This window comes from Vipera berus (genome assembly GCF_964194415.1).
Source record: "Vipera berus genome assembly, chromosome: 12".
Lineage (NCBI taxonomy): Eukaryota > Metazoa > Chordata > Lepidosauria > Squamata > Viperidae > Vipera > Vipera berus.
The window spans coordinates 2,322,943-2,348,422 of NC_138215.1; the positions used below are offsets into that span (position 1 = coordinate 2,322,943).

Below are 25,480 nucleotides of genomic sequence, written 5' to 3' on the forward strand. Positions count from 1 at the left end.
CCAGAAATTTAAAGGAGGAAACTCTCTCTACAAAGTTCTCCCCGATGTAAACTGGTTGTTCGCTAAATGGTTCTCCATCTTTTGTTTGTATTGTTGTTTTGCCATCCTAATGCCTCTTCTGAGATTTGTCCTGGCCTCTCTGTATCTGTCCCTGTCCCCCGCCTTAAAGGCAGAATCCCCGGCTCTCAGGAGTGTTCGTATCTCTGCAGTCATCCAGGGTTTACAGTTCCCGTAAACTCTAATGCACTTATCCGTTGTTACACTATCAGTGCATGTTCTAATATAAGAGAGTACGGCATCTGTATATGAATTTAGATCTTGTTCTTCAAGTACACTCCAGTCAGTGGTTTCAAAGCAGTCCTGCAACTGACTGAGAGCACCCACTGGCCAGGTTCTGACCCTTTTTGTGACTGCCTGAGTCCTTTTCCTGAGAGGAACATACTTTGGGCACAACAGGAGTGAAAGATGGTCAGATGTACCCAGGTGGGGAAGAGGGAAAGCTCTGTATGCCTGTTTCAGATTGGAATACACGTGGTCCAAAGTGTTCTTCCCTCTGGTGGAAACTTTCACATATTGTACAAACTTGGGGAGAATGTCTTCAGACAAGCTTGATTGAAATCCCCAGCCACGACAAGAGCGCCCTCTGGGTGAGTTTGCTGCTGTCTGGTGATGACGTCATACAGCTTAGAAAGTGCTATGTTGACATTGGCATCAGGTGGAACATAAACAGCTATAATAATTACCACAGTAATTTCTCTAGGCAGATAGAAAGGCCTACATATAACAGTCATCAGTTCCACATCTGGGGAGCGATACGTGTATACCAATCTGCTGTTAACACACCATTCACAGTGTATGTACACACACAGTCCTCCTCCTTTACCCTTCTCGGAGCGTTTATCTCTGTCAGAGCGGTGAAAAACTCAGCTTATCAACTCCACAGCTTCATTCGGTATCTCTGAATGTAGCCAGGTCTCCGTGACAACGATCACACAACATTCCTGGGGAGGCCTGCTTTCTGCTAACTGCAGCTGTAATTCATCAATTTTATGGACGAGGGATCTGGCATTGCTCAGAAAAAAGCTCGGCAATGTTGGTCTAAAAGGCTGCCTTCGAAGTCTAGTCAGAATCCCAGCCCTGCAGCCACATTTTTGCTTTCGCTCCTTTCTCTTTCACTTACGTAGTCTCCTCCCCAGCCCAAAGACAATCCATGGAGATCCTGGAGGCCTCGCTATGCAGTTCGGTATGTTTTGTGACTGCTGAAAATCACTAGTAATTTCAGGTTGCCTTGCAAGCCTGATGTTTAACAGCTCTATATGTGAGTAGGCTATTTTAGCCCCTTGCACTACACTGTGCACATTCATCCATACGCATATTAATCCAATCACCACACACCAGTACTGGGAGCTCAGAGCTGCTGCGTGTGAACGCGCTGCCATCTTGTGAAAAAGAACTGTTTGCGGAGAAAGAAAAACCTTGAATTTTGGCTAATCTTCTAGGGGGGAATTTATTTGAAAGCTCTTAGGTGGCTAAACATTCTGGGTTGCAATTTTGACTGGTTGATAATTGTAAGACCCCAGAATAGAAGAACTGTTATAAAACATTGCTTTCAATGATGTTTTGACAATTGGAAAAACATTGGATTACAAAAACCATATATATAGATAAGAACTATGTAAGATTTTGTTGTTTGGATTCTAAGATTGGCTGCTGTGACAAAGCTAATTACAGAGACTATGGTACCAGTGAAAGACTATCTGGAGTGGGGGGGAAGACAAAATGAATGTTGCATACCTATCTAAAAGTGACAGGAAACCACACCTAATATCCCCTTCTGAAGTCCCCAGCCCGGAACATCAGACATCTGCAGGACCTACACTCCAAGGCAAGGCAAATACTTTCCAGGAGGAAATGTATGTAATGCTGTGACAGATTCAAATGACAATTGTTTCAAACCATGGTGAGATTAAAAACAACTTTGATGACATAAATGAGCATCTTCAACCTAAACTTACAATTAAAACTCTCAGAAAACAACAATAAAGAATGAACAAACAAATCAGATAACAGAACATAAACCAGAGGAAAGTGATCCAAATAGGTAAGCTACGAATGAAGAGAACCACTGCTTAATACAAACAAAAGAAAATCTGCAAACTTTTGCCACAACAATGAACACAGAAAAGATATTTTATCTTTCAGGACTTCCAAACAAACTTGAGGATAAGAAAGAAAATCTAAAATGGATTATAGAGCTGTCAGGAGAATCATTAGAATTTGGAAGACAAAAAATGTACATTCTATTTAACCTGTCTTTCCTATTCCCAACAATACTTACAAAAATACCGGAAGAATCCCCTGGCAAGAGGAACATACTGATTTAGAAAGCTAGATGGCAAAAGAAGAAGGCTAGAGTTAGATTTGAGAGATTCGATTCGATTTACCAGATGGAGTACTATATTATTAAACACTTGTTTGAATATGGTTAAAAGAATAGATAAATTATGGATATAAAGGGGCCCTACAGTAAGAGGGATAAGTAGTATAGTATTTTTTATAATATATGAAATATAAAAATATTGGGATGGTATATGTGAATAAAAAGTTTGGATATATATATCCAACCTTGTATGTATCAAAAATATTAAGAATTATATTCGCTTAATATTGATAAAGGAGAATACTACTGGAAGAAGACAAAGAATATATATCAAAAATATATTATTAACTAATATATTAATTATGGAATTACAGGAATTAATTATTGTTGATTGTTTTTAAATATATGAATCCAAACAACACGCTGTTGACCAAAGACTAAAGACTGTTATTTTTAAAAAATCAATAAAATAGATTTTTTTAAAAATAAAATATCAGTGCTTGGGCCCACACTCCCTAGGCTCCTAATAATGGACACGTACTAATTTGGGCTATTAGTAAGGGTCTGCTCCCTTCCTCCTTTCCCCCCAATTTCACTCTGAACAAAAGATATCTCAACCAGTCTTAAATCTGATATGACCAACCATAATAGGACAGCACTTCCACGGGAGCCCACAGCAAGATCCACCAGCTTGTCTTCATTCATATCCAGGTTTCCATGGATGCTGCTCCCAAAATACATAAAGCCAGGAGAAAGATCAGCAGCTGCAATTCTCTGGAAGACCAAGGAAAAAATAATTTTCTTTAAACACAGCTGTGCAAAAGCAATTATATATTTTAACAAGCATGTGTACTCAAATTATATCTCTGTGTTTACATGTGTACAAGGCCCATTGCTTGACTTCAGTTCCCAGAGTCCCTAGACGAGTGAGAGAAGATTGTTCTTGAAAAACTAGTTGGGTGGGGCCATGAAAAAAAACAAGTTTGCATCAATTTAAGTTACTCTCCCTGTATTTAACAATTCTCTCTTCTGTTACATTCCACAGTTCTAATCTGGTAAATTACAATGGGGTGGAACCAGTAGTGGGATTTAGCTGGTTTGCACCACTTTGGCAAAATGGTAGCTAATTTTTTTGTTGCCCAGGCCCAGAATGGACTTCCGGAAGTGGCATCCACACAGAGAACCAGTTGTTCACATATTTGAATCCCACCACTGGGTGGAACACAAAGGGGTTTCAGGCCTCCTGTGATTTTTGAGCCTCAGGTTCAAAATCAGCCACTGTTATGGAAGCTTGCTGGGTAACTCTAGGGCAATTGGTATCAACATATCCCAGACTATCTGACAGTATTATTGTTGTGGAGAACAATAGGGAGAGAAGAGGCACACTGTACCGCTTTTGATAAGAAAGGCACCGCTTTTGATAAGAAAGCTTATTAATATAAACATGTAGTGTATAAAGAAGGAGGGTAAAGTAGAAGAATCCAATCAAAAGAAACATGTGTCAAGAAACCAATGAGTGATTCTTAGGCTGTTAACTTCCTTAATCATAACTGTATAAAATTTGCGCTTGTCTATTGTTCGGGGTCCTGGCTCCTTTAACTGCTAAGACCCTTTTGCTGGTATACTCCAATAAAAGAAGCTGAAAATGCTATTCTTCGTGTCTGGTGGTCTTTATTGGTTTTGGTGCCAGCCTAGGACTCATTTGGAAAACAACAAGAGGGAAGGAGAAGCATATTTAAACACAAATGGTCTGAAGATGAGAAAGTGCCTCACTGAGACTTCCGGTTTTGTGCGGTAGCAACCGGTCACGGGCTTGCGAATGGGTCTAAGTTGCCCTGGAGAGGCGTCAAAGAAAGAAGGGTGCTCCAGCGATTCTGGAATGGCAGCAGCCATTCCATTCAATTTGGGGAAAGCCTTCTAACCCAACAGGAGAAAGGCTGGCATATTGCGTTGACCAGCCCAAGCTACTAGCAACTGAAGTCCAAAAGCACTAACCAGCACAACTGTGAACAGCTTGTTTGAAACTAGGTGAGGAATTCAATCTTCTCTTTTCTATTCTACATTTAATTTCCTGGAAAAGATCCACAAGAAGCAAAATACCTCCGAAAGGGAAGGAGGGGAATTTCCGCCCCACCCTTATACTAACAGAAGCGGTTAATTATTCTTTTAATGGAGGATCAAAACATATAGAAGTGAAAAACAAATAGTTGCTGACACCTAGTGGTGGATGAAGACTGTGACAGCTATGACTGCAATATAAGACTTTGCAAAACCTGGGAAAAGCCAATCTGTGTTTGTGACCTTCAAAGTTTTAACAACAAAGAACAGCTGTGACAAAATAGACAATAATCTGGGCTGTAGACAAAGAGAGAATTATAAATTTCAGGAAAAAAAATCTTTTTTGAACTATTTAGATTACAAATATCTACTTAATTGCAGAGAAAAGAAAGAAAGAAAAACTCAAATTCTTGGCCATCATGGATCAGAGACATGTAGAAAGAACATTTCAAGAAAACATAAATATTTCACAGGAGGAGATATATAGTATACTGCAACTAATTCAAACAACAATGACTTTAAACCACAAAGAAATCCAAAATAACTTTGAAAATATAAATCAGTCTACAGTATTTCTAAGTTAACTCTACAACAAAAAAATTCCTGAAAAACAACAACAGAAAAGGAGCAGATAAAACAGACAAATGGATATAGAATTGAGAATAGAGACTTAAAGATGGAACTTAACAAAACAAGGAAACATGATTTAATCCTAGTGGGGGGGAAAATCACAAGAATTGGAAAAAACAACGTATCCCTTAAGACTGCAAAATAAATCTGAGGACAAGAAAACAGATTGGATAAAACGGACTGTAGAGATGTCAGGAACATCGGAGAGAAAAGAAATGAGAAGAGAAGCGGAGAGAAAGACAAAGATTTTCAACAAACATGGAAAGGCAGAAGTCCCATACAAAGACACCTGATTTACTTTTTATATCTATAGCAACATTTACGAACATACGGAAAAACTTTTTGAATCAGTAAAATCAATTGATTAAGAAAGATACTGGGCAAAGGAAAAAGACTAAAGTGGTAACCAAGAAAATAGATGATGGGACTTATCAGAGAGAATACTTAAAAAAGAAACATTTGTTTGAATATAGTTAAAGAAATAGAAAGGTTTTGGAACATATATGTCATTCTAAGAGGGATGAATTCCCTAAATATATAGTATGCTTTTCTCTTTGTTGATATGAGTAATATAAAAAAGTTGAAATGACTTAAAGGAAATGTTTTAGATACTTAAATGTGATTGAGTTTAAGAAAATTATAATGGATAAAAATGTTTTGAATAAGAGTCAAAGGACTAGATGACTAGATGTATTAAATGGATTGTTTAAAGATTAAACATATTTTTAATTATGGTTAAAAAGAGTAAGAAATTTAGGAAATAAATCCACTGCTGCTGCATTAATTCTCTAGTCAAGTCTCACAATTATAACAATAGTCTGTTCCCTACTGCGGGGTGAACCAGCTGAGACAGTCTAGAAGGGCAAACCCCTTGGATCCCCACCCCAAAGTGATATGAATAATAGTCACTAGAACAAAATTATTACATGCAGAGATTTAACAAGGTTAGATATATTGGATTAATCAAATGGAATTTCATTCAAGCCCAAAAGGCAATGTAGGCCCCAACCATCACCCCTTCTCTGCCTTTTCTTATTATAGCTTAAAGAGAATCTGTACCTGCTTATATCTCCGGATCAGATTTTCCCGATAACCATGGAAGATGTACAGAGCTCCCTGATGCTCATCCTCCAGAGGTGCTCCCACAACTACATCGCTGTAAGAATCCTGGTTCAAGTCAGGTACAGTGGCAATGCAGGACCCAAACCTGGAATTCTGATAGCCGGGCAAGTCCTTCAAAGCTCCATTGGGAACAAACTGGTTCTTCAAGAAGAGAAAAGTTGAAAAAGCACATTTGTGTATCAGCACGGAATGAACCATGAATATAATGTCAGAAAATGTGTTGCTCTTCAGAAAAGAGATGGAGAAAGTGAGAAATCCAGGCAGAAAATGCATTGAAATTTACACCACAGTTTGGAATGGGACAATGGGCAGTTCACCACAACCAACTTGCCATGGGACAATTCACCACAGGACAATTCAACAAATACAAAATTTAAATTAATTTCAATGTAGCAGTGGCCATTAATAGTAAAATAAAGTGAATCCAGAAACAAAAGAGTTACAATCATTTTGATGAAAGTATGGTCACCAATAATAAAAGTAACTGAATGAAATGATTAATACAGCACTAAATTGTTCCATGGCAAGTTGGCTGCAGCGAGTTGTCCTGGACCTCCCCAGTTTGCAGAGAAGAAGCCTTACTAAATGCAGTGGTTTTGCTTCCAAATACTTCTGTTGTTTGAGAAAGCTTTCTCTTAGGGTTGGTGTTTGTTCTGCCAAGCTTTTTAGTGTCTTGGGATTTCTTTAATAAGTTGTTATATGCTTCATTAATCTTTTCTTTAAAAAATAGAAGTAATCTTTCATTATTTTCTATCATCCCCCTACCTTTTGACATCATCAACTCCCCTCAGCATCTGTTTTGAACCCAAAGGAACTTCCTTTTCATTTCTACTATTATGTTAGTTCATCCTTGCGGCTATCCTTGCCATGAAACACTAACCTATTTGGGAGTGAATGTCATGATGAAAGCGCCATCCTTTTTTGTTTGAACTGCAACATTGCATGCAAGCATATATTGGCAGAGTTTCCCACCACAATATATATTTCAGGAAAAAAGAACAACATTTACATAGGCATATCCTAGTATAGGCCACCCAACAAAATAATGAACCTTTTGTTAATCAGTTAACTAAGGTATGAAGGAAGTCCTCCTCAACTGTAATGGGGGATTTTAACTACCCTGCCATTAACTGGGAGACAGACTCTGCACCTAATGGAAGACCAAACAAATTCCTGACAAACCTAGCAGATAACTTTGTTTCCCAAAAAGTAAAGAAGGGAGACATACTGGATTCGATTCTCACTAACAGAGATGAAAAGATAGAAGAGGTTGAAGTTACAGGAACCTTAGGAGGACAGTGATCGTGCAATATCGGAATTCAACATAATGCGAGCACAAGCAATAGAACAAAGTCAAACTAAATCTTGGACTTTAAGAGAATCGATTTGAACAAATATTTGACAGTGCTTGGGAAGGATTCCATGAATGGAAATCCTTAAGGGAAAAACAACCCAAGAAGCTTGGGAAACTTTGAGAAGTGTGATTATAAAAGTCCAGTCTAGCACAATACAATTGAAGAAGAAAAATAAGAGATCCCACAAGAAACCAACATGGCTGCACAAAGCGCTCTCAATAAATTGAAAGACAAAAAGGACAAATATAAAACGTGGAAAGAGGGGCACATAACTAAGACAGAATATCAGGATATACCCCGAACCTGCAAAGATGAAGTCTGGAAATCTAAAGCTCAAAATGAACTAAACCTTGCAACAAATGTCAAATGCAATAAAAAAGCTTCTTTTGACATGTAAACAAAAAACAAAAAAGGTCAAGGAAACAATTGGTCCATCAATGGGAGAAAATAGCAAGAAGATGACAAGCACTGGGAAGAAAGCAGAACTGCTTAACTCCTTCTTTGCATCTGTCTTTATACATATGGAAAAAACAGTCCAACCTGTCAGAAACAGTATCGTAAACGACAGATTAGGAACGCAAGTCAAAAAAGGCAAGAAAATGGTAAGAAAACATCTATCCACTCTATATGAGTTCAAGTCACCAGGTCCAGGTGGAATATACCACAGGTTTCTGAAGAAGTTGACAGATGAGATCTCAGAACCACTGAACCACATCTTTCAAAGATCCTGGAGCACTGTGGATCCATCAGAGGACTGGAAAAGAGCTGACATGGTTCCCATCTTCAAAAAAGGGGAAAAAATGGATCCAGGACATGACAGACCTATCAGCCTGACATCAATACCTGGGAGGTTTCTGGAAAGGATAAGCAACGAATCTAGAGGCAAGCAAAGTTATAAGAGAAGCCAATAAGGGTTTGTCAAAAACAGATCATGCCAGACAAATATTGCATTCTTTAACAAAGTGACTAAATTATTGGACTACCAAAATACTGTCAACATAATTAATGTGGACTTAAGTAAGGCATTTGGTAAAATAGACCACAACCTAGAAAAATGTGGATTAGAAAGGATCGCCACCAGATGGATTAGTAAAACTGGCTGACCAACCACACTCAGCGGGTCGTCCTCTACCTTAAGCCCAGTCCTCTTCAACACTTTCCTAAAACGTTTCAGATGAGGGAATAGAAGAGGGATTCATCAAATTGCAAATTATACTAAACTGCTGGGAATAGCCAACATTCCAGAAGATAGGCTCAAAATTCAGAAGGATCTTAACAGATTTAAACACTGGAACCTATCTAACAAAATGAAATATAGTGGTGAGAAAAGCAAGATTTTACACTTAGGCAAGAAAAACCTAAATGCACAGATATGGAATAAGCGGTACCTGGCTCAATAGTAGCAACTGCGAGACGGATCTAGGAGTCCTAGTGGAGAATCACTTAAATATGAGCCAGCATTGTGCTGCAGCCACCAAAAAAGTCAAAGCAGTCCTAGGCTGCATTAACAGAGGGGTAGAATCAAGATCACGTGAAGTGTTAGTACCACTTTATAATGCCTTGGAAGTGTAACGACCCACTTCAATCTACATCTTAAGAAAACAGAACTCTTGGAAGCGGTTTCTTCCAACAGGAGTCTTTATTAAAAGAAATTGATTGCAGACATGCTAGAAAGGATCTGGGGAACCTTCCCCACCATTCAATGTTTTAAAATGTTCCCAAGCAGCCCCCATCCCACCCGCAGTTCTTCTGGGCGATCCAAACTGGCAGATTGCTAGGTGTTATTTCAGTACAGATAAAATCAGTCCGGCTCCCTCGGCACAATCGTCCAATCTGTTATTGCCCCGACTCCAAGTGTTGCATCTTTCCCCCCACTGTGCGTAAAGAGAAGAGCTTCAGAGGCACAGGATGAAAGGCAGATGGCTGCATTGTTTTGCTAACAGATCCAAAGTGAATCAACAAAAGGTCACTTTGTAGTGGAGACAGGAAGTGAAAGTAGTAAACTCCCCATGTGAAAGTAGTAAACTCCCCTCCCCCTTTTTAGTTTGACAGAATCCAGGAGACCGTAATGATTGGTTTTTTAAATCAGAGAAGATAGATAGAAATGAAATATAACTGGATTCTGACAGGAAGCCCACATTTGGAATACTATGTCCTGTTTTGGTTGCTAAAACAGTTTTGGAGGCTAAAACATATGAAGAACGGTTACAGGATTTGGGTATATCTAGTCTAATGAAAAGAAGGACTGGGGTGACATGATAGTAGTACTCCAGTATTTGAAGGACTGCCCCAAAGAAGAGGGGTCAAGCTATTCTCCAAAGCACCTGAAGGCAGAACAGGGAACAGTGGGTTGAAACTAATCAAGGAGAGAAGCAACCTAGAACTAAGGAGAAATTTCCTAACAGTGAGAGCAATTAGTGGGAAAGCCTGCCTTCAGAAGTTGTGGGTGCTCCATCACTGGAGACTGGACAGCCACTTGCCTGAAATGCTATTGGATCTCCTGCTTGAGCAGGGGGTTGGACTAGAAGACCTCCAAGGTCCCTTCCAACGCTCTTATTCTGTTACTGCGGTTACTTGCCTCCTTGGATACTTATGCTGCTATTAAATACAAATCAGACAGAGTTCTCATTAGGCCAGAACAGCAGCCATTGGCTGCATTTAGCCAACACCTGGTTACTGACTCTGTACAACATTCTGTGGATCAAAAGTAAACTAAAGTTAAAATTAAGTTAACTTATGAAGATATGTCTATTAGTCCTTGAACTGACCTGGTTAAACATGTGGTGTGAGAATATGAATGTGGTGTAGTATTTAAACAACTTTTCAGGTACTGCAGAAATCAAGCCCTGTTTGAACATGAAGCTCACTGCAAGATTTCAAGTCAGACACAATTTCTCAGCATAATTTATATTTAATAGTTTTTTAATAGTTGTTATGAAGATAAATGAGTAACAACCCCTATGGTTGCCCCCTTGAGCTCCTTAGATTAAGACACCAATCGGAATGTCTAGGAAAATCAAAAAAATTAAGATGGTGGATGTGAATGTGTGCTTGAAGTCCTGTTTTTACAAGACTGTACATGTGGTGTGTTAAAAGGGAAGGAGGGTTTCATGAAGTTGTTTCAGTATTCCCCCTAGAGAATTGCTTGTGACATCAGTGCAACTGGAGATAGTAAATGACATGCAAATACAGGTAATCCTTGGCTTACAACAGTTACAGTAGTTTAGTGACTGTTCAAAGTTACAACGTCACTGAAAAATATGACTTGTGACCGTTTTTCACAGTTACAACCTTTGCAGCATCCCAATAATCATTTGATCAAACTTCAGACACTTGGCAACTGTTCATATTTATGAGGATTGCAGAGTTTTGGGGACACGCAATCCCCTTTTGTGACCTTCTGACAAGCAAAGTCAATGGGGAAGCCAGATTCACTTGACAACTGGGCTATTAACTTAACAGCTGCAGTGATTCTCTTAACAACTGAGGTGAGAAAGGTCTAAAATGAGGCAAAATGCACTTAACAATTGTCTTACTTAACAACAGAAATTTTGGACTCAGTTGTCGTTGTAGAGTCGAGGACTACCAGTAACACACTTCTTGCTAGGAGTCTTGTTCTTCCTTATATCTGAGTTCGTTGCTCTAAATATTTTCCCCCAATTCTTCTTTATCATCCTCAAGGCCTTCAGAAAGGTAGAACTCAGAATCCGTATCTTCCTATATTTTGGTTGAATATCCTAATCACCAGAAACTAACTGCATCTGCTTGGTCAATAGCATGATCAGCTGTCATGTGACAAAGGTGGCAAATGTAAATGTGCTTTTCCTGAGGAAAATGCTCATTTGTGGACACAAGAGCAAGAATTACCTCTTTTAAGCTGTAGGTGTAGACCTTTCCCCTCTCTCGCCCTTCACTGAAATACATGGGAGCTCCGACCAACAGAATGTCTGTGATTCCGTTCCCATCAACATCTACTGAACTGATTTCACTTCCAAAGTAGGCACCGATCTGAAAAGGATACAAAAAATGCATACAGAATGAAGACTACAGAGCTGTGTGTTTCTGTATTTGTATATGCTTCCAAGAAATTAATGACGTCTGTAATGATACTACTGGAATGAGAGGCATTTCTCAGAGGAAACCATCCATCATCCCCTTGTCTAGACGCTGCTTCTGGAATAGACTTCAGAGAGAGAGAACAACACTTTGATCCTGGACGATTAAGGATCATATTAACTGCTATTCTCAGTTGCTTTCCGTTGATTGATTCCCTTACTAAAAGTCCATGGCAAAAAACGATTAACATAGTTTGAAAGAATTCTAGCCTATTTACATCGAGTATCCAGTGGATTCTCGATGAATGCCAAGATTTGCATTCTTTTATAGACATAAATGCTTCTGAATAATAGGCGATTCAGCATTGCTTATTCATTCCATTTGGCCCCTTCAGTCATTCTTGAAGTACAAAAATGCAAAATCAACTTCTGAAAGGAAACAGTTCTATATAATTTATAACCTGTCTAGGCATTTCTTCAGGAAATTATATCAGACCCATAGACAAATGGCTTTTGAAGGATTAAGTGAAAAACTGAAGGGTGGACCCTGAATCCTGAGTGGTGTTTTATTTTGGAATTGCTGTGGGGAGAACACCATATACATATACATAGAATGAAGGCTACTGCTAAGCTTGTAAGCTGCCCTGAGTCTTCGGAGAAGGGTGGGATATAAATGGAATTAAAATAAAAAATAAAAATAAAATAAAATAACTTAAAGAGAATCATTTTACTGTTGTTATTATATGGTTATTGTTATCAATTAAGCAAACCAAGCATGTGCTTAGGAGGCCAAGGGAAGGGGGCACCACAGAGATTTTTTTCATCTAGCTATAGGTAATTCTCAACTTACAACAGTTCATTTAGTGACTGTTCAAAGTTGCAACGGCACTAAAAAAAGTGACTTATGACCATATTTTACACTTTCGACCGTTGCAGCATCCCCACGGTCATGTGATCAAAATTCAGATGCTTGGCAACTGACTCGTACTTATGACGGTTGCAGGGTCCCGGGGTCATGTGATTCCCTTTTGCCGCCTTCTGACAAGCAAAGTCAATGGGGAAGCCAGATTCACTTAACAGCCATGTTACTATCTTAACAACTGCAGTGATTCACTTAACAACTGTGGCAAGAAAGGTTGTAAAATGGGGCAAAGTTTACTTTAAAAGATTTTGCTTAGCAACATAAATTCTTGTGGTCATAAGTCGAGGACTACCTGTATTATGCCCTTAACTCTTTAACTGCCACACTCTTTAATCTGATAAATTGTTCTTATCTGCTACATTCAACTTTAATCTGTATTGGAGTAAAGAAACCATTTTCTTTGATATAGTAAATGAATAAAGCTTAAACGCTTGGCCTGAAGCTTTCATCAGATATATTTATTCCTCCTTGTGGCATGAGAGTTTTGCTTCGGACTGCTGGGCTCTGCTTAGGCATCAGCTGACTTTAATCCAGCCTTGTGCCACTAGCTTCTTCTTTGCCAGCCACACAACTTCCTAAAGCAATGGCCAGAAATATATCCTTTACCTGCTCTCCGGTCAGTGACTGGTGGATGGTGAGGCTTCGATTTGTGTGCATTGTGAAAACAATCACTTTTCCAGTATGGTTGAATCGAGGGGCTCCTGCTACGTAAATCCTGTTGAGTCTGGTGGACACCACCGAGGTGACGGTGTAGCCTACAACACACACACACACAAGAGATCGTGCAATCCCTTACAGTGACATCTTTCTAAGGCCGGAACTAATCATCAACACTGTCATAAACATATTTGGAGTCGTTTTCTACAATAATGTACAGTCCTTCTTACTTTCTGCCAACCTGCAAAACAGTTTCAATCCAGGATGGCCTTAGTTTAGAGTTGTTTTATTGGCTAGATTCATTTGTATAATCTCTTCTTTACTTACTGTATTTTTGGATTACCACACTGGATTATCCATAGACACTGTTAAAACATCATAACGTGGAAGTGGCGACCATGCAACTGAAGCACTGCTCCTCGTTTCTGCGAATCACACATGTGGCACATGCCCAAAAGGGATGGGGCTTGGTTTTTTTTACCCCCTGCCCTGTGAATATGCTCCTATCATACGTTTAGAGACTTATGGAAGTTTACACTTAAAACAAATAATTATCAAAAATACGATTACCAACAATATGGTATGCAATGACTTCATTAATAATCATTCGTTCATAATGCAAATACAACTCCTCTGCCTCCTTCCTCATCCCAATGATCCCTCTAGGCCTTTTCGATCATCCATGTAACCAGCTTCCTAAAAGTTGGAAGCAAGGTGCCATCTGGATCTTCGGGGGGAAATTATTCCAGATGGTTGGCACCACAACTGAAAAACAGGAGCAGGGTGTGTGGGGGTGTTGGCTCTTTTGTGACTATCCTAGGGGAGGCAACCCCAGCATTCCTAGCCCAGCAGAATGGGAAGAACCACTTTATAGCCGACCTGCAGGTACCTGGGCACCAAGCTGGGTCTGGCTATTTAGGCTAAAAGCAGCCCCTTGAGATGCATCCAGAAGTCTGATGACTGATGCAGAGCCTGCAGCACCATAACTGTATATATCTACAGTGGCTCTCAGTTGCCAACTGCAGCTTCAAAGCCAGCCACAGAGAGAGCAGTCATTGCAGTCATCTATGCAGGAGTAACAAGGGTCTTGTCACTTTGGCCAGGGCCCTCTTCTCTAGGTGCACTGGCCCAAGTTAAGGAAAAATCCTCCTGGCCACAGTCGCCCTGCAGCCCATCTGGCTATAGCCGTGAGTCCAGGCTGACCCCCAGCTCAGAGAGCTGGCCCTTCAAGGGGACTCCTGCCCCATCTAAAGTTCCTCCCAGTGGAGCTGGAGTTCCAGGAAGCTTCTGGACCAACAACTCCTCTGCTTTCCTGCCATTCAGCTTGCTGACTTTTTCAATAATATTTTAAATAAATACAATATGAAGTATCATTTAATTGTTTTTGGACGGCTGTTACAATTTGGGAACTGAATGCAGAAAGGTGGAATATAAATTCCAGTATTCCATGTCTGAACTGCATCTTTGGTTAAGCTTTACTGGTGCTGATCCAGAAGCTTGCATAGTCTACATGAGACACTGGTGGCATTCCAGACATTGTTCTTACCAAGATAGGCCCCGTGATTTTTCAGCTCATCTGGAAACTCTTGGAGGTAGGATTCTCGGTGAGGAACAACTTTGCCACTGCTGGTCTCCTTGAGGACGGCACCATTCCAGTCATAGGCACCAACGGCTCCAAGCAGAATCCCATCCTATTCATGGAATTAAAAAAAGCTGAGGGGTAATGAAAGTAGCAGGTCCAGGTTTATTATTGATGTGTTTAGGAAGACTGGAAAATGGCAATAGCAGATTAATATACTGCTTTGCCTGCCTGAAACCCTGCAGGGTTTCTTGTCAACAGACTGGGCAAAACTGTTGGGTTTCTTGCAAGTTCTCGTTAACAAACTGGACAAGATTGGACCTTAGTCTGACCTGGGAATAGGAAGCTCCCTCTGTTACCAGGAACCTAGCCGTCCTCAGCAATTTGTTAGATTTTTATATCCCCTAGGGCAGGGGTAGGCAACCTCGGCTCTTTTATGATTCATGGACTTCAACTCCCAGAATTCTTGAGCCAGCATGGCTGGCTCAGGAATTCTGGGAGTTGAAGTCCATGAGTCATAAAAGAGCCGAGGTTGCCTACCCCTGCCCTAGGGCTACAAAGTACAGGGACAATTCTTTTAATTATTATTCATTTTCTCCTTCACTAGCCCCAGCTAGTGAATTTCAGGGCTTCATGTTCCCTAGGTCCACAAGATGAACATAAAACATAGAATCATTGAGCTGGAGAGAACCTCAGAGATCTTCTAGTCCAACCCCCTGCTCAAGGCAGCATTTTTGGACATTTGAATTCATCCTCTTTGTTTTGGGAGAAGAGACAGATAGCTACTTCCTTGGAGGACAGTAGCATGACTATTGAAGGAACCCCTCCTCATTTTCCTAAAAGAAAGCCTTGCCTATATATGCAGCCACATGAGGTAAAGAATCCTAAATTGGTAGAAGGTACTTGGCCATGTCAGACTGCAAAGCATACTGAGATGTCACCAGAATTATCTAAAAAATCATGATGGTGGTCGCAATGGTGAAAAAGCTCTGCCCAGTTTTTATGTACCAGGTGGATCTTTTCTTATATCATCACCTTGACTTTTTGGACCACTTGTGGATGAGACAAATGTAACATTTCTTTAAATGTCCTTAAAAAGTCATCAAGGAGAAGGACAGTTTCTACTGTGGCCTCCTCTGCCAATCTGCATTTGTAACTCATTTGAAAAAAAATCAGAGATATACTCAAAATGAGTATTTCCCATTAATAACTGACATGGTCCTTCAGGATCTTCTTTCCTCATTGTGGTTCCTGCACAAAGAATGTTCTCAACATTCCTGAATCCTGAGATGACTTCTGGAAGGAGCCTGCTAGCCATTATCCCTTGATTGCCCATCCTAAAGACTTATCAGAAATAAAACCAAAACTAGTTCTACCAATCTGATTTATTTGGGACCAGTTATATCTTGAAGAACTGAGCATTTAGTAATTAACTAAAGTTAACAAAAAATAACTAAATTAGTTATTTAACAGATTAAATTTAAATAAACAAGTCAGTGTTTTGTGAGGCCAATTAAATAGTAAAGCTGGGGATATCCTGCCATAAGAAAATACTGTTATCCTAAGTAATCAGATTAAGAATTTGGGCAGTTTTCTCAGTGTGAGGAATCCCTCGTGTCCCAATGTATTTTATTATATTTTACTATTTACTGTAATTTTTGAAAAGTGACACCTTACAAAAGATTTCAGTTTTCAAAAAGTTTTGGAAGTGAGCAAGCAAGTCCCTCCAAGTCAGCAAGTGTAATATTCCAAGAGCAACCATTTTGCCAGAATTAGCTATTAGGACCAAAAAAACCCCAAAACCCAGCAACCTTCTCTTAATGAAAACAATGAAGTAAATAATATTGATTACTTCTCTAGCCAAAATGGAAACTGCTAACTACCACTCTTTCTTTCAAAAGGACAAACAATCCTGAGTTTTCATATTATGTGATGGGCAAAATTTCCATATCTGGCAAAGAGTCGGGAAAGTACTGCATATCATGATTTTTCCCCCCCTCTGGACCCTTGATTATGTCACAGAGGAGAAATGAGTGTAAGTCTCTTGAAAACTTTCCAAAACATGTAAACTTTCTCTAGAATGCACCTTGCCTGGGTTTGCACTGAAGGGTCCTGGAACAAAGGGAAATTGTTTAGTCTAACTGTTGCTTTCTTGCTTTTTGTAATCAGCTTTTGCACCAGGGAAATCTCATGCAAGCGTGAGAATCATGTACATGGATGGGATGTACTGAAGGGGGGAATAAGGGAGTGTACAGGAATGATTGATGTCTTCTTTATGACATAATGGCTCTGTTGTCTGATTTTCATTGGCTAACAAAGTTTATAAAGCAATGCTACCAACTTTCTAAGGTGTGGCACTTCTGGAAGTAACTCTGCCAGCGTTACAGATTGTTGGCCACCCAGCTGCTTAATTAAATAAAGTGCTGCTTGATCAAGATGTCTCCACTTGGGTTATCTGATTAGATTGATATGATATCTCAAGTTCACATAAGGAACTGGGACCTTACTGCACAATATAATTACATCAGCGTAAGATTTAACTTTGCATTCACACAACTTGCTAAGGTTGATTAATTTCAATTTATCTGATGTAGATTATCATGTTGTACAAACCCAGAATTGTTTTTAAGTATATCTCTATTAAATGTATGGTGTGGTTTAATACCACACTCCCCCAGTTGCTAAGTGAATTATGTTGTGCAAACACAGTCTTTGCCTTATTTAAATTCATTTCATTTCTTCTATTTCTGCCAGTGGGACTGAAGGAAGCTTAGAACCACCAACATTGCCACTAGATGCTCATGGTGTAAATGGAAGTGACAATTCCTCACCTTTAATAAAAAAAATCATTTAATTAATCAAACAATTGCATAAGGGCTGACCTTAAGTAGAATTTGAATGCTGTGCTAGGCTTTCTACCAGGAACAAATCTAACCCAGAAATGTTAAAGAATGTTTTGCTCTTAATTATTGTCAACACATGTGCAAGAAATAAATGAACTACTTGGGTTTTATTTTCCATGAGGAGCACAGTAAAAAAATAGTTTAGATTTTCTGCCTATTTACTTGGAGGCTTTTTGAAAATTGCATTAAGAAGCAGCTCTCTGAAACCGCAGAACAGCTTAATTTTTGTACTTCCAGCTTATCATAAACAGAGAAGTCCAAGTATCTTCTACCTGATGCAGGCTTTTGGTGGATCCATATATTACAAACCATTACATTTTAGGCTCAGTTATATCTATTGCATGCCAAAGTCACATGAATCATAAGATAAAATGGGGAAAAAAGTCCATTATTCACTTACTTCCACAATATGGGATGAAAATCCAGTCTGGGACATTTCCAGGCCAAAGGATATTTCATTTTTGTTGGTGCCTACGACACAAAAAAGAAATATTTCAAAAACAGTGAAAGGAAGAAAAATATATTTACTACCTGCCATTACAGTTGTGTGACAAAATTTGATTCAAACATTGCAAAGGGCAGTAGGAAGATTTGTGATTATGGGCCCAGAAAATAAAAGAGAAAATTCTGTCCATCTGTTTAAAAGTCTAAAGCTGAACGTTGGAATCAATGTGCATGTAAATTCCCTTGTCTCACTTTGGCTATCAGTTCAGGCTTAAAAATGCGGCATTGCTATGAAATTAGCTCCTCTGTGACTTCATCATTCATTCCAGTGATAAGTTAATGTCCACAGTAGAAATGATGAGGACGTAAACACATGTATGAAACTTGACTTCAGATTGGAGTTCATGGCAATTTTTGAGTTAGCATCCACATTTAGAAATGAACCACAGAGATCAGTATCTTATTTACAGTAGAAACCTTCTGTTTAAGGAATCTCCTAACCAGTGTTTCTCAACCTGGGTAGCTTTAAGATGTGTGGACTTCAATTCCCAGAATTCCCCAGCCACGTTGAGAAACTCTGTCCTAATCATTTAGAACAGTGGCCCTCAGCTTTTTGGGCACCAGGGACCGGTTCCATTCACAGCTTTTGGAGGCAGGTTGTTCCACTGATTACTTGTTCTAACTGTCAGAAAATTTCTCCTTAGTTCCAGATTTGCTTCTCTCCTTGATTAGTTTCCGTCTGTTGCTTCTTGTCCTTCCTTCTGGTGCTTTGGAGAATACATTGACACCTCCCCTTTTCTTTGTGACAGCCCCTCAAATATTCACACACTGGTATCATGTCCCCCCTAGTCCTACTTTTCACTGGATTAGACATGCCCACCTGCAACCGTTCTTCATATGTTTTAGCCTCCAGCCACCTAATCATCTTTGTGGGTCTTTTCTGCACTCTTTCCAGAGTCTCAACATCTTTCTTACATCATGGTGACCAAAACTGGATGCAGTATTCCAAGTGTGGCCTTACTAAGGCATTGTAAAGTGGTATTAACACTTCACGTGATCTTGATTCTATCCCTCTGTTAATGCAGCCTAGCACTGTGTTGGCTTTTTTGGCAGCTGCAGCACATGCCTGGCTCACATTTAAGTGATTGTCCACTAGACCTCCAAGATCCCTCTCACAGTTGCTACTATTGAGCAAGTACTACCTATACCAGGGGCAGGCAACCTTGGCTCTTTTATGACTTGTGAACTTCAATATCCAGAATTCCTGAATTAGCCATGCTGACTCAGGAATTCTGGGAGTTGAAGTCCACAAGTCATAAAAGAACCAAGGTTGCCTACCCCTGATCTATACTAAACCTGTGCATTTGGTTTTTCTTGCCTAAATGTAGAACCTTAATTTTTTCACCATTGAATTTCATTTTGTTAGATAGCGCCCAGTGTTCAAGTCTGTCAAGATCCTTCTGTATCTTAAGCCTATCTCCTGGAGTGTTAGCTATTCCTGCCAGTTTAGTGTCATCTGCAAATTTGATGAGTTCCCCATCTATCCCCTCATCCAAATCATTGACGAAGAGGTTGAAACGCTGGGCACTTCTGTGGCTGAGGAGGACTAATAATGCAGTGATCATAACCACTTCCTAATCAGTTCAGAATACAAACAGTTTGGTTCAGGGTTTAAACAAGGCTAGAAACAAAGCCAGCTGGGTGATCTTGGGCCAGTCATTCTTTCTCAGCCCTAGGAAGCAGACAACAGCAAACCACTTCTGAAATCTTGCCAGGAAAACTGCAGGACTTGTCCAGGCAGTCGCTAGGAGTCAAGACCGAAGGCGCGTCCACACATGCACACACAGACCCAATGTTGAAATGTGGGTTGCAGAATTGGATAGTTGGCTCTTGGGAAGACTCCCACATGGAACTTCGTACCAAACTCCCGTGTACCATATTCAAAGTTTCTCATGTTGTAGGATGGGAAAGTGAGCTGCCTACGCCGTCCTTGAGATCTCTCAGAAGCTGCTCACCTTCTAGGCTGAAAATCCTCTCTCCAAGAGCATCCACAATATCTTTAAGGGCAGCCTCATCACTGACATTAAAGAAATGTTTTTCGTCTGGGTCACTCGCTATATATTTGATTTCTTTCAAAAAGGCTGCAGGGTTGATCCCTCTTCTGTTGTAATAACCAAGGACCTGGAGTGGCAAGCAAAATATATATCAGCATTATTCCACAGAATTACACTCATGGTATAAGTATTTACAAGAGAGCCAGTTTGGTGTAGGGTGCTTGGCTAGAAACCAGGAAACTGGGAGGTTTAGTCTTGCCTCAGGCACAAAGTCCGCTGTGTGACCTTGGGCCAGTCACTCCCACTCAGCTGATGGCAAATTACTTTTGAAATCCTGCCAAGAAAACTGCTGGGACATGTCCAGACTGCCAGGAGTTACCTCTGGCTCAAAGGCAAATAATAAAATAAAATTACAAGGTTAGTTTTCAAATACTCAGGTAGAGGAAAAATTCACCCTTTTCTTAAAAAAAATGTTTCTTTTCTATAGTCCTTCATTTCAGTTTTCCCAGCTCTATTACATCCTTCTCAAATGTGATTGGAACTGTTGAATGTTCCAGACATAGTAGCAGCATAACAGACTTGGAAAGCATCTTGGAGGTCTTCTAGTCCAACCCCTCCTCAAGCAGGAGACCCTATGCCATTCCAGACAAGTGGCTGTTCAACCTCTTCTTAAAATCCTCCAGTGATGGAGCACCCATAACTTCTGGAGGCAAACCATCCCACAGATTAATTGTTCTAACTGACAGGAAATTTCTCCTTAATTTGGATAGATGGTTGGATCTCTGTTTGATAAGCTTCCATCTGTTACTTCTTGTCCTGCCCTCAGGTGTTTTGGAGAACAGGTTAACACCCACTAAATATTGGAAGACTGTTATCATGTGACCCCTAGTCCTTCTCTTTCCTAGACCAGACATAACCAGTTCCTGCAACTGTTCTTCAGGTGTTTTAGCCTCCAGCCCTCCAATCTTCTTCGTTGCTCTTCTCTGCACTCTTTCCAGGGTCTCAGCATTTTTTTAATATCATGGTGACCAAAATTGGATGCACTATTCCAAGTGTGGTATTACCAGTGCAGATTAAAGCAATATTAACACTTCACATGATCTTGATTCAATCCCTAGATTGCTAGGACTGCACTGCTTTTTTGTCAACTTGTTTATACTTAAGTGGTTGTCCACTAGGACTTCAAGATCCCTCTCACAGTTACTGCTGTACCTGTGCATTTGGTTTTTCTTGCCTAAGTGTAAACCCTTTCTCTTTCTCACCACTGAATTGCATTTTGTTGGATAGGGACCGGGATTCAAGTCTGTCAAGATCCTTCTGGATCTTGAGCCTATCTTCTAAAGTGTTGGCTATTCACCCCTCCCACCATCTTAGTGTAATTTGCAAATTTTATGAGTTCCCCTTCTGTCCCCTTATCTAGATCATTTATGAAGCTGATGAGGAATACTCGGCCCAAGACCAAACCCTGAGGGATCTTACTGTATGCTTCCCTCCATGTAGATGTGGTTCCATTCAGGACTATATTGAGTGTGGTTGGTCAGCCAGTCACTAAACAATTTGGCAGGGTTGCTGTCTATCCCACATTTTTATATCTTTTAGAATGGAATGGAATGAGAATAGAATAGAATAGAATAGAATAGAATAGAATAGAATAGAATAGAATAGAATAGAATAGAATAGAATAGAATAGAATAGAAAGAATAGAATAGAATAGAATAGAATAGAATAGAATAGAATAGAATAGAATAGAATAGAATAGAATAGAATAGAATAGAAGCCGGAAGGGACCTTGGAGGCCTTCTAGTCCAGCCCCCCGCTCAAGCAGGAGAACATACAGCATCTCAGACAAGTGACTGTCCAGTCTCTTCTTAAAAACCGCCAGTGGTGGAGCACCCATGATTTCTAAAGCCAAGCTATTCCACTGGTTAATTGTTAGGAACTTTCTCCTTAATTCCAGGTTGCTTCTCTCTTTGATCAGTTTCCAACCATTGTTTCTTGTCCTGCCTTCTGGGGCTTTGGAGAATAATTTGACCCCCTCTTCTTTGTGGCAGCCTCTCAAATACTGGAATACTGCTATCATGTCACCCCTATTTCTTATTTTCTTTAGACTAGCCAAGCCCAAGTCCTGCAGCCGTTCTTCATATGTTTTAGTCTCCAGAACCTGGATCATCTTGGTTGCTCTTCTCTGAACTTTTCCAAGGTCTCAACATCTTTTTTGTAGTATGGTGACCAAAATTGTTTGCAGTATTCCAGGTGTGGCCTCACTAGGGTTTTATAAAGCAGTACTAATACTTTGCATGATCTTGATTCTATGCCTCTGTTTATACAACCCAGGATTGTATTAATTTTTTTGGCTGCTGCTGCACATTTCTGGCTCATATTCACATGATCATCCACTATCTTGCCAAGAAGTAGGCTGTGGTCTACTTTGGCAAATGCTTTACTGAAGTCTAAATATACAATGTTCACATCATTTTGCTGGTCCACTAATTAAGTCATTTTGTCAAAGAATGAAATAAAATTTGTCTGACCTGATCTGTTTTGTACTAACCCATGTTGGTTTCTAGTAATAGCTTTGATGGTTTCTAAGTGTTTGCAGATTTGTTGCTTGATTATCTTTTCCAGGATCTTCTCAAGTTTTTTTTAATTAACAATTTTTATTATTTAAAATATTTAAAAACTTTGGACATGGTGTTATTGGTCTAACATATCTTCTTGTCTTACATCATTTTTTGTGGCAAGTATTGATGTGAGACATGTCTATACTTTCCTGGATCTATTTTCCTCCTTTCTTTTAAAGATGGGAACCACCATCAGGTATATCATAGATTTGTACAAGGGCATTGAGGTCTTTTATTTTAAATCCCTATTTCCTAATGATCTCCACATGTAATTTATTTTTTTCACAGCTGCTGCACACAAAATTGGTATCAGGTCCTACCATTTGATTGGAGAGATCTCCATGGATTTCATAGTAGAACTCCCTGAAAGCTCAGGAAATACTGTTATATGGGTCATGACTGATTTGTTTTCTAAACAAGTACAGTTTGTCCCATGTCCAAAAATTCTATTGGTGCAGAGACTAGCCAAATTATTTTTACATCATATTTACTGATTACATGGGGCACCTCAACGCATCATTTTGGACAGAGGGGTGCAATTCACTTCTAACTTTTGGCAGGCCTTCCTTACTGATCAGGGACTTAATTCCAGTTACCACCCTCAAACGAATGGGGCGTGTGAATGAGTGAATTCAGTATTGGAACAGTATCTCAGATGCTTTATTAATTGTCAGTAGGATGATTGGATGACTTGTTGCCTTTTGAAGAAGTAGCATACAACTATTCTGTACATAGCACAGGATTTACCTACTTCAGGTTGGCTACAGGTCAGGAATTTAAGCCTATACCTGAACTACCCCAAATGATTCTCTGCTGCCTTCATTAAAAATGGGTCTCCCAATTAGGAAATACATGACCGGTTGTGAGAAAAGCCTTGCAGATGCCCAAGAGGCTTACAAAACTCAGGCTGACAAGAAATGCATGGAACCCAATCTCTTCAACATTGGTGATCGAGCCTACCTCTCCACCCACTACATACAGTCTCTATAGTCTTCAAAAAATTAGGACCCAAGTTTGTGGGGCCGTTTCCCATCAAACATATTATAGACCCTGTGACCCTGTATGCCAAAGTCCCTTCACTGGGTCCATCCTGTGTTCCTTTGTAGTTTATTAAAATCTGAAGTTATTTTCCCCCGTTAGGCCAAGCCTTCCATCGCCTCCTGAGCCAATAACAGTTGAGGGAAAGCAAAATTTTGAAGTTTGAGAGATTTTAGATTCCCGCAGGCCTAGAGAAAAGCTCCAATATTTAGTAGCATGGAAAGATTTCCCCAAAGCTCAGAATGAGTGGGTGAATCACCACGCTAGAGCTCCCAGACTTGTAAAGTGTTTTCATAACCAATAATGATTCTCTTAATTTCATAATTTTCTTTCTCTCCCTGTTTATTATGTTTTCTTCTACAGCACTGACGTCCTTTTTTCCGGGTGTGTGTGTGTGTAGCATGTCAGGTCCACCATACTGGTGCCCTGCCATTCAGTTGTGTGTGGGGGGGGGGGAGATTGCTGGCATTCTTCACATGCTTTCACTTTTGCTGTAACCACTTGGGAATTAGGGAGGGGATGAAGCAGAGATGAAGCAGACTCCTTCCCAGATTCCAGCCTGGTTTGAAGGCTGTTGTGCCCTGAGGGTGACCTGTTATCTACCCAGCACCTCAGTGTTCTCAAAACAACCCTGTAGCATCATGTTGGCTGCCGTGGATTGGTTAGGGGGGATGGGTTTGGGGAAGTGAAAGAATTGTTTTGTGCTTCACGTAGAACCTGACTTTTCTGCATGCATTTTCTTTCAATAAAACTTCTTTTGATTAACCCCAATGGAGTCAAGAGTTTTACTTTCCTGAGGGACCAGCTGGGGCAGGTTCTTACAATTGCCATCTTCACTTTGCTGTCCTTTATGGCCCTAAGATTTTCCTCCTGTTTCTTGTCCTGCCCTCTGGTGCTTTGGCTAAAATGGACCAGAACCTGATCCACTTAAGTCATGTGGGTTATCCACCAAAAATGGCAATCTATTTTAAAACTGAAGCCTTCAATTATTTCCTAGCATGTGAACTCTGAATTCACAGCCATTTCAGTACAATTCTGAAGATTCCAGGCAGAAAATGTGCAGCACCCATAAATGACTTACTGCAACGGCGTATCTGGTGACATTGTCTTTCTCGCTGCCTTCAATTGCCTTCTCAAGATCTGGGCTGTCGTGAGACTCTCCATCAGTGATAACAATCATCACCTTCTTTGCACCCTTCCGCCCTCCTTTCTGAAAAGCTTCTGAGCTGAAATTCAAGAGATGCAGAGAAGATAGTGAAAGATGTGGCATTTTGCAAATTAAATGTGTCAGAGCCCATTTCTTTGGTGGGGGCTTTTTCCTTTCCTTTGCGTTTGCACAATATGTTAAGTAGGGAAAGAAAGGAATTCACAGTACATAAACTCAGAGATACTCTCTTTTTAAAATTCCTTTGTTGCATAAGCATTCTGAGTTATGCATTCTTTAATCTTATTCTAATCACTGCCTTGTCTCAGTATTTCACAGTAGCAAAATAGGGTCAGTGTCCTCTAAATTACAGTGCATATTCTCTATAATGTTTAATTTGCTTTGTAGCTAAGAGTTACCTCACTGCGTTGGGCATTAGTATTTTGGAACTAATATGCATGATTGTTTTTGCTGTCTGCTTATGATGTGTTTGAATCAAAATGGGTCCATGATCTACC

At 39.9% G+C, this 25,480-nt stretch overlaps 1 protein-coding gene across 1 annotated transcript in view; it reads right to left on the reverse strand.

The window, feature by feature from the left end:
- Nucleotides 1–25,480, reverse strand: part of ITGA11 (integrin subunit alpha 11) — a gene marked incomplete at its 5' end in the record, with an annotated part of 163,107 nt that overhangs the window by 57,195 nt on the left and 80,432 nt on the right. Inside the window, 8 exons of the mRNA XM_081337310.1 lie at nt 3,024–3,154; nt 6,128–6,331; nt 11,413–11,553; nt 13,129–13,277; nt 14,726–14,870; nt 18,062–18,132; nt 20,121–20,286; nt 24,900–25,044. Of these exons, the coding sequence (XP_081193436.1) occupies nt 3,024–3,154; nt 6,128–6,331; nt 11,413–11,553; nt 13,129–13,277; nt 14,726–14,870; nt 18,062–18,132; nt 20,121–20,286; nt 24,900–25,044 (1,152 nt within the window). The remainder of the gene's footprint in view (nt 1–3,023; nt 3,155–6,127; nt 6,332–11,412; nt 11,554–13,128; nt 13,278–14,725; nt 14,871–18,061; nt 18,133–20,120; nt 20,287–24,899; nt 25,045–25,480) is intronic.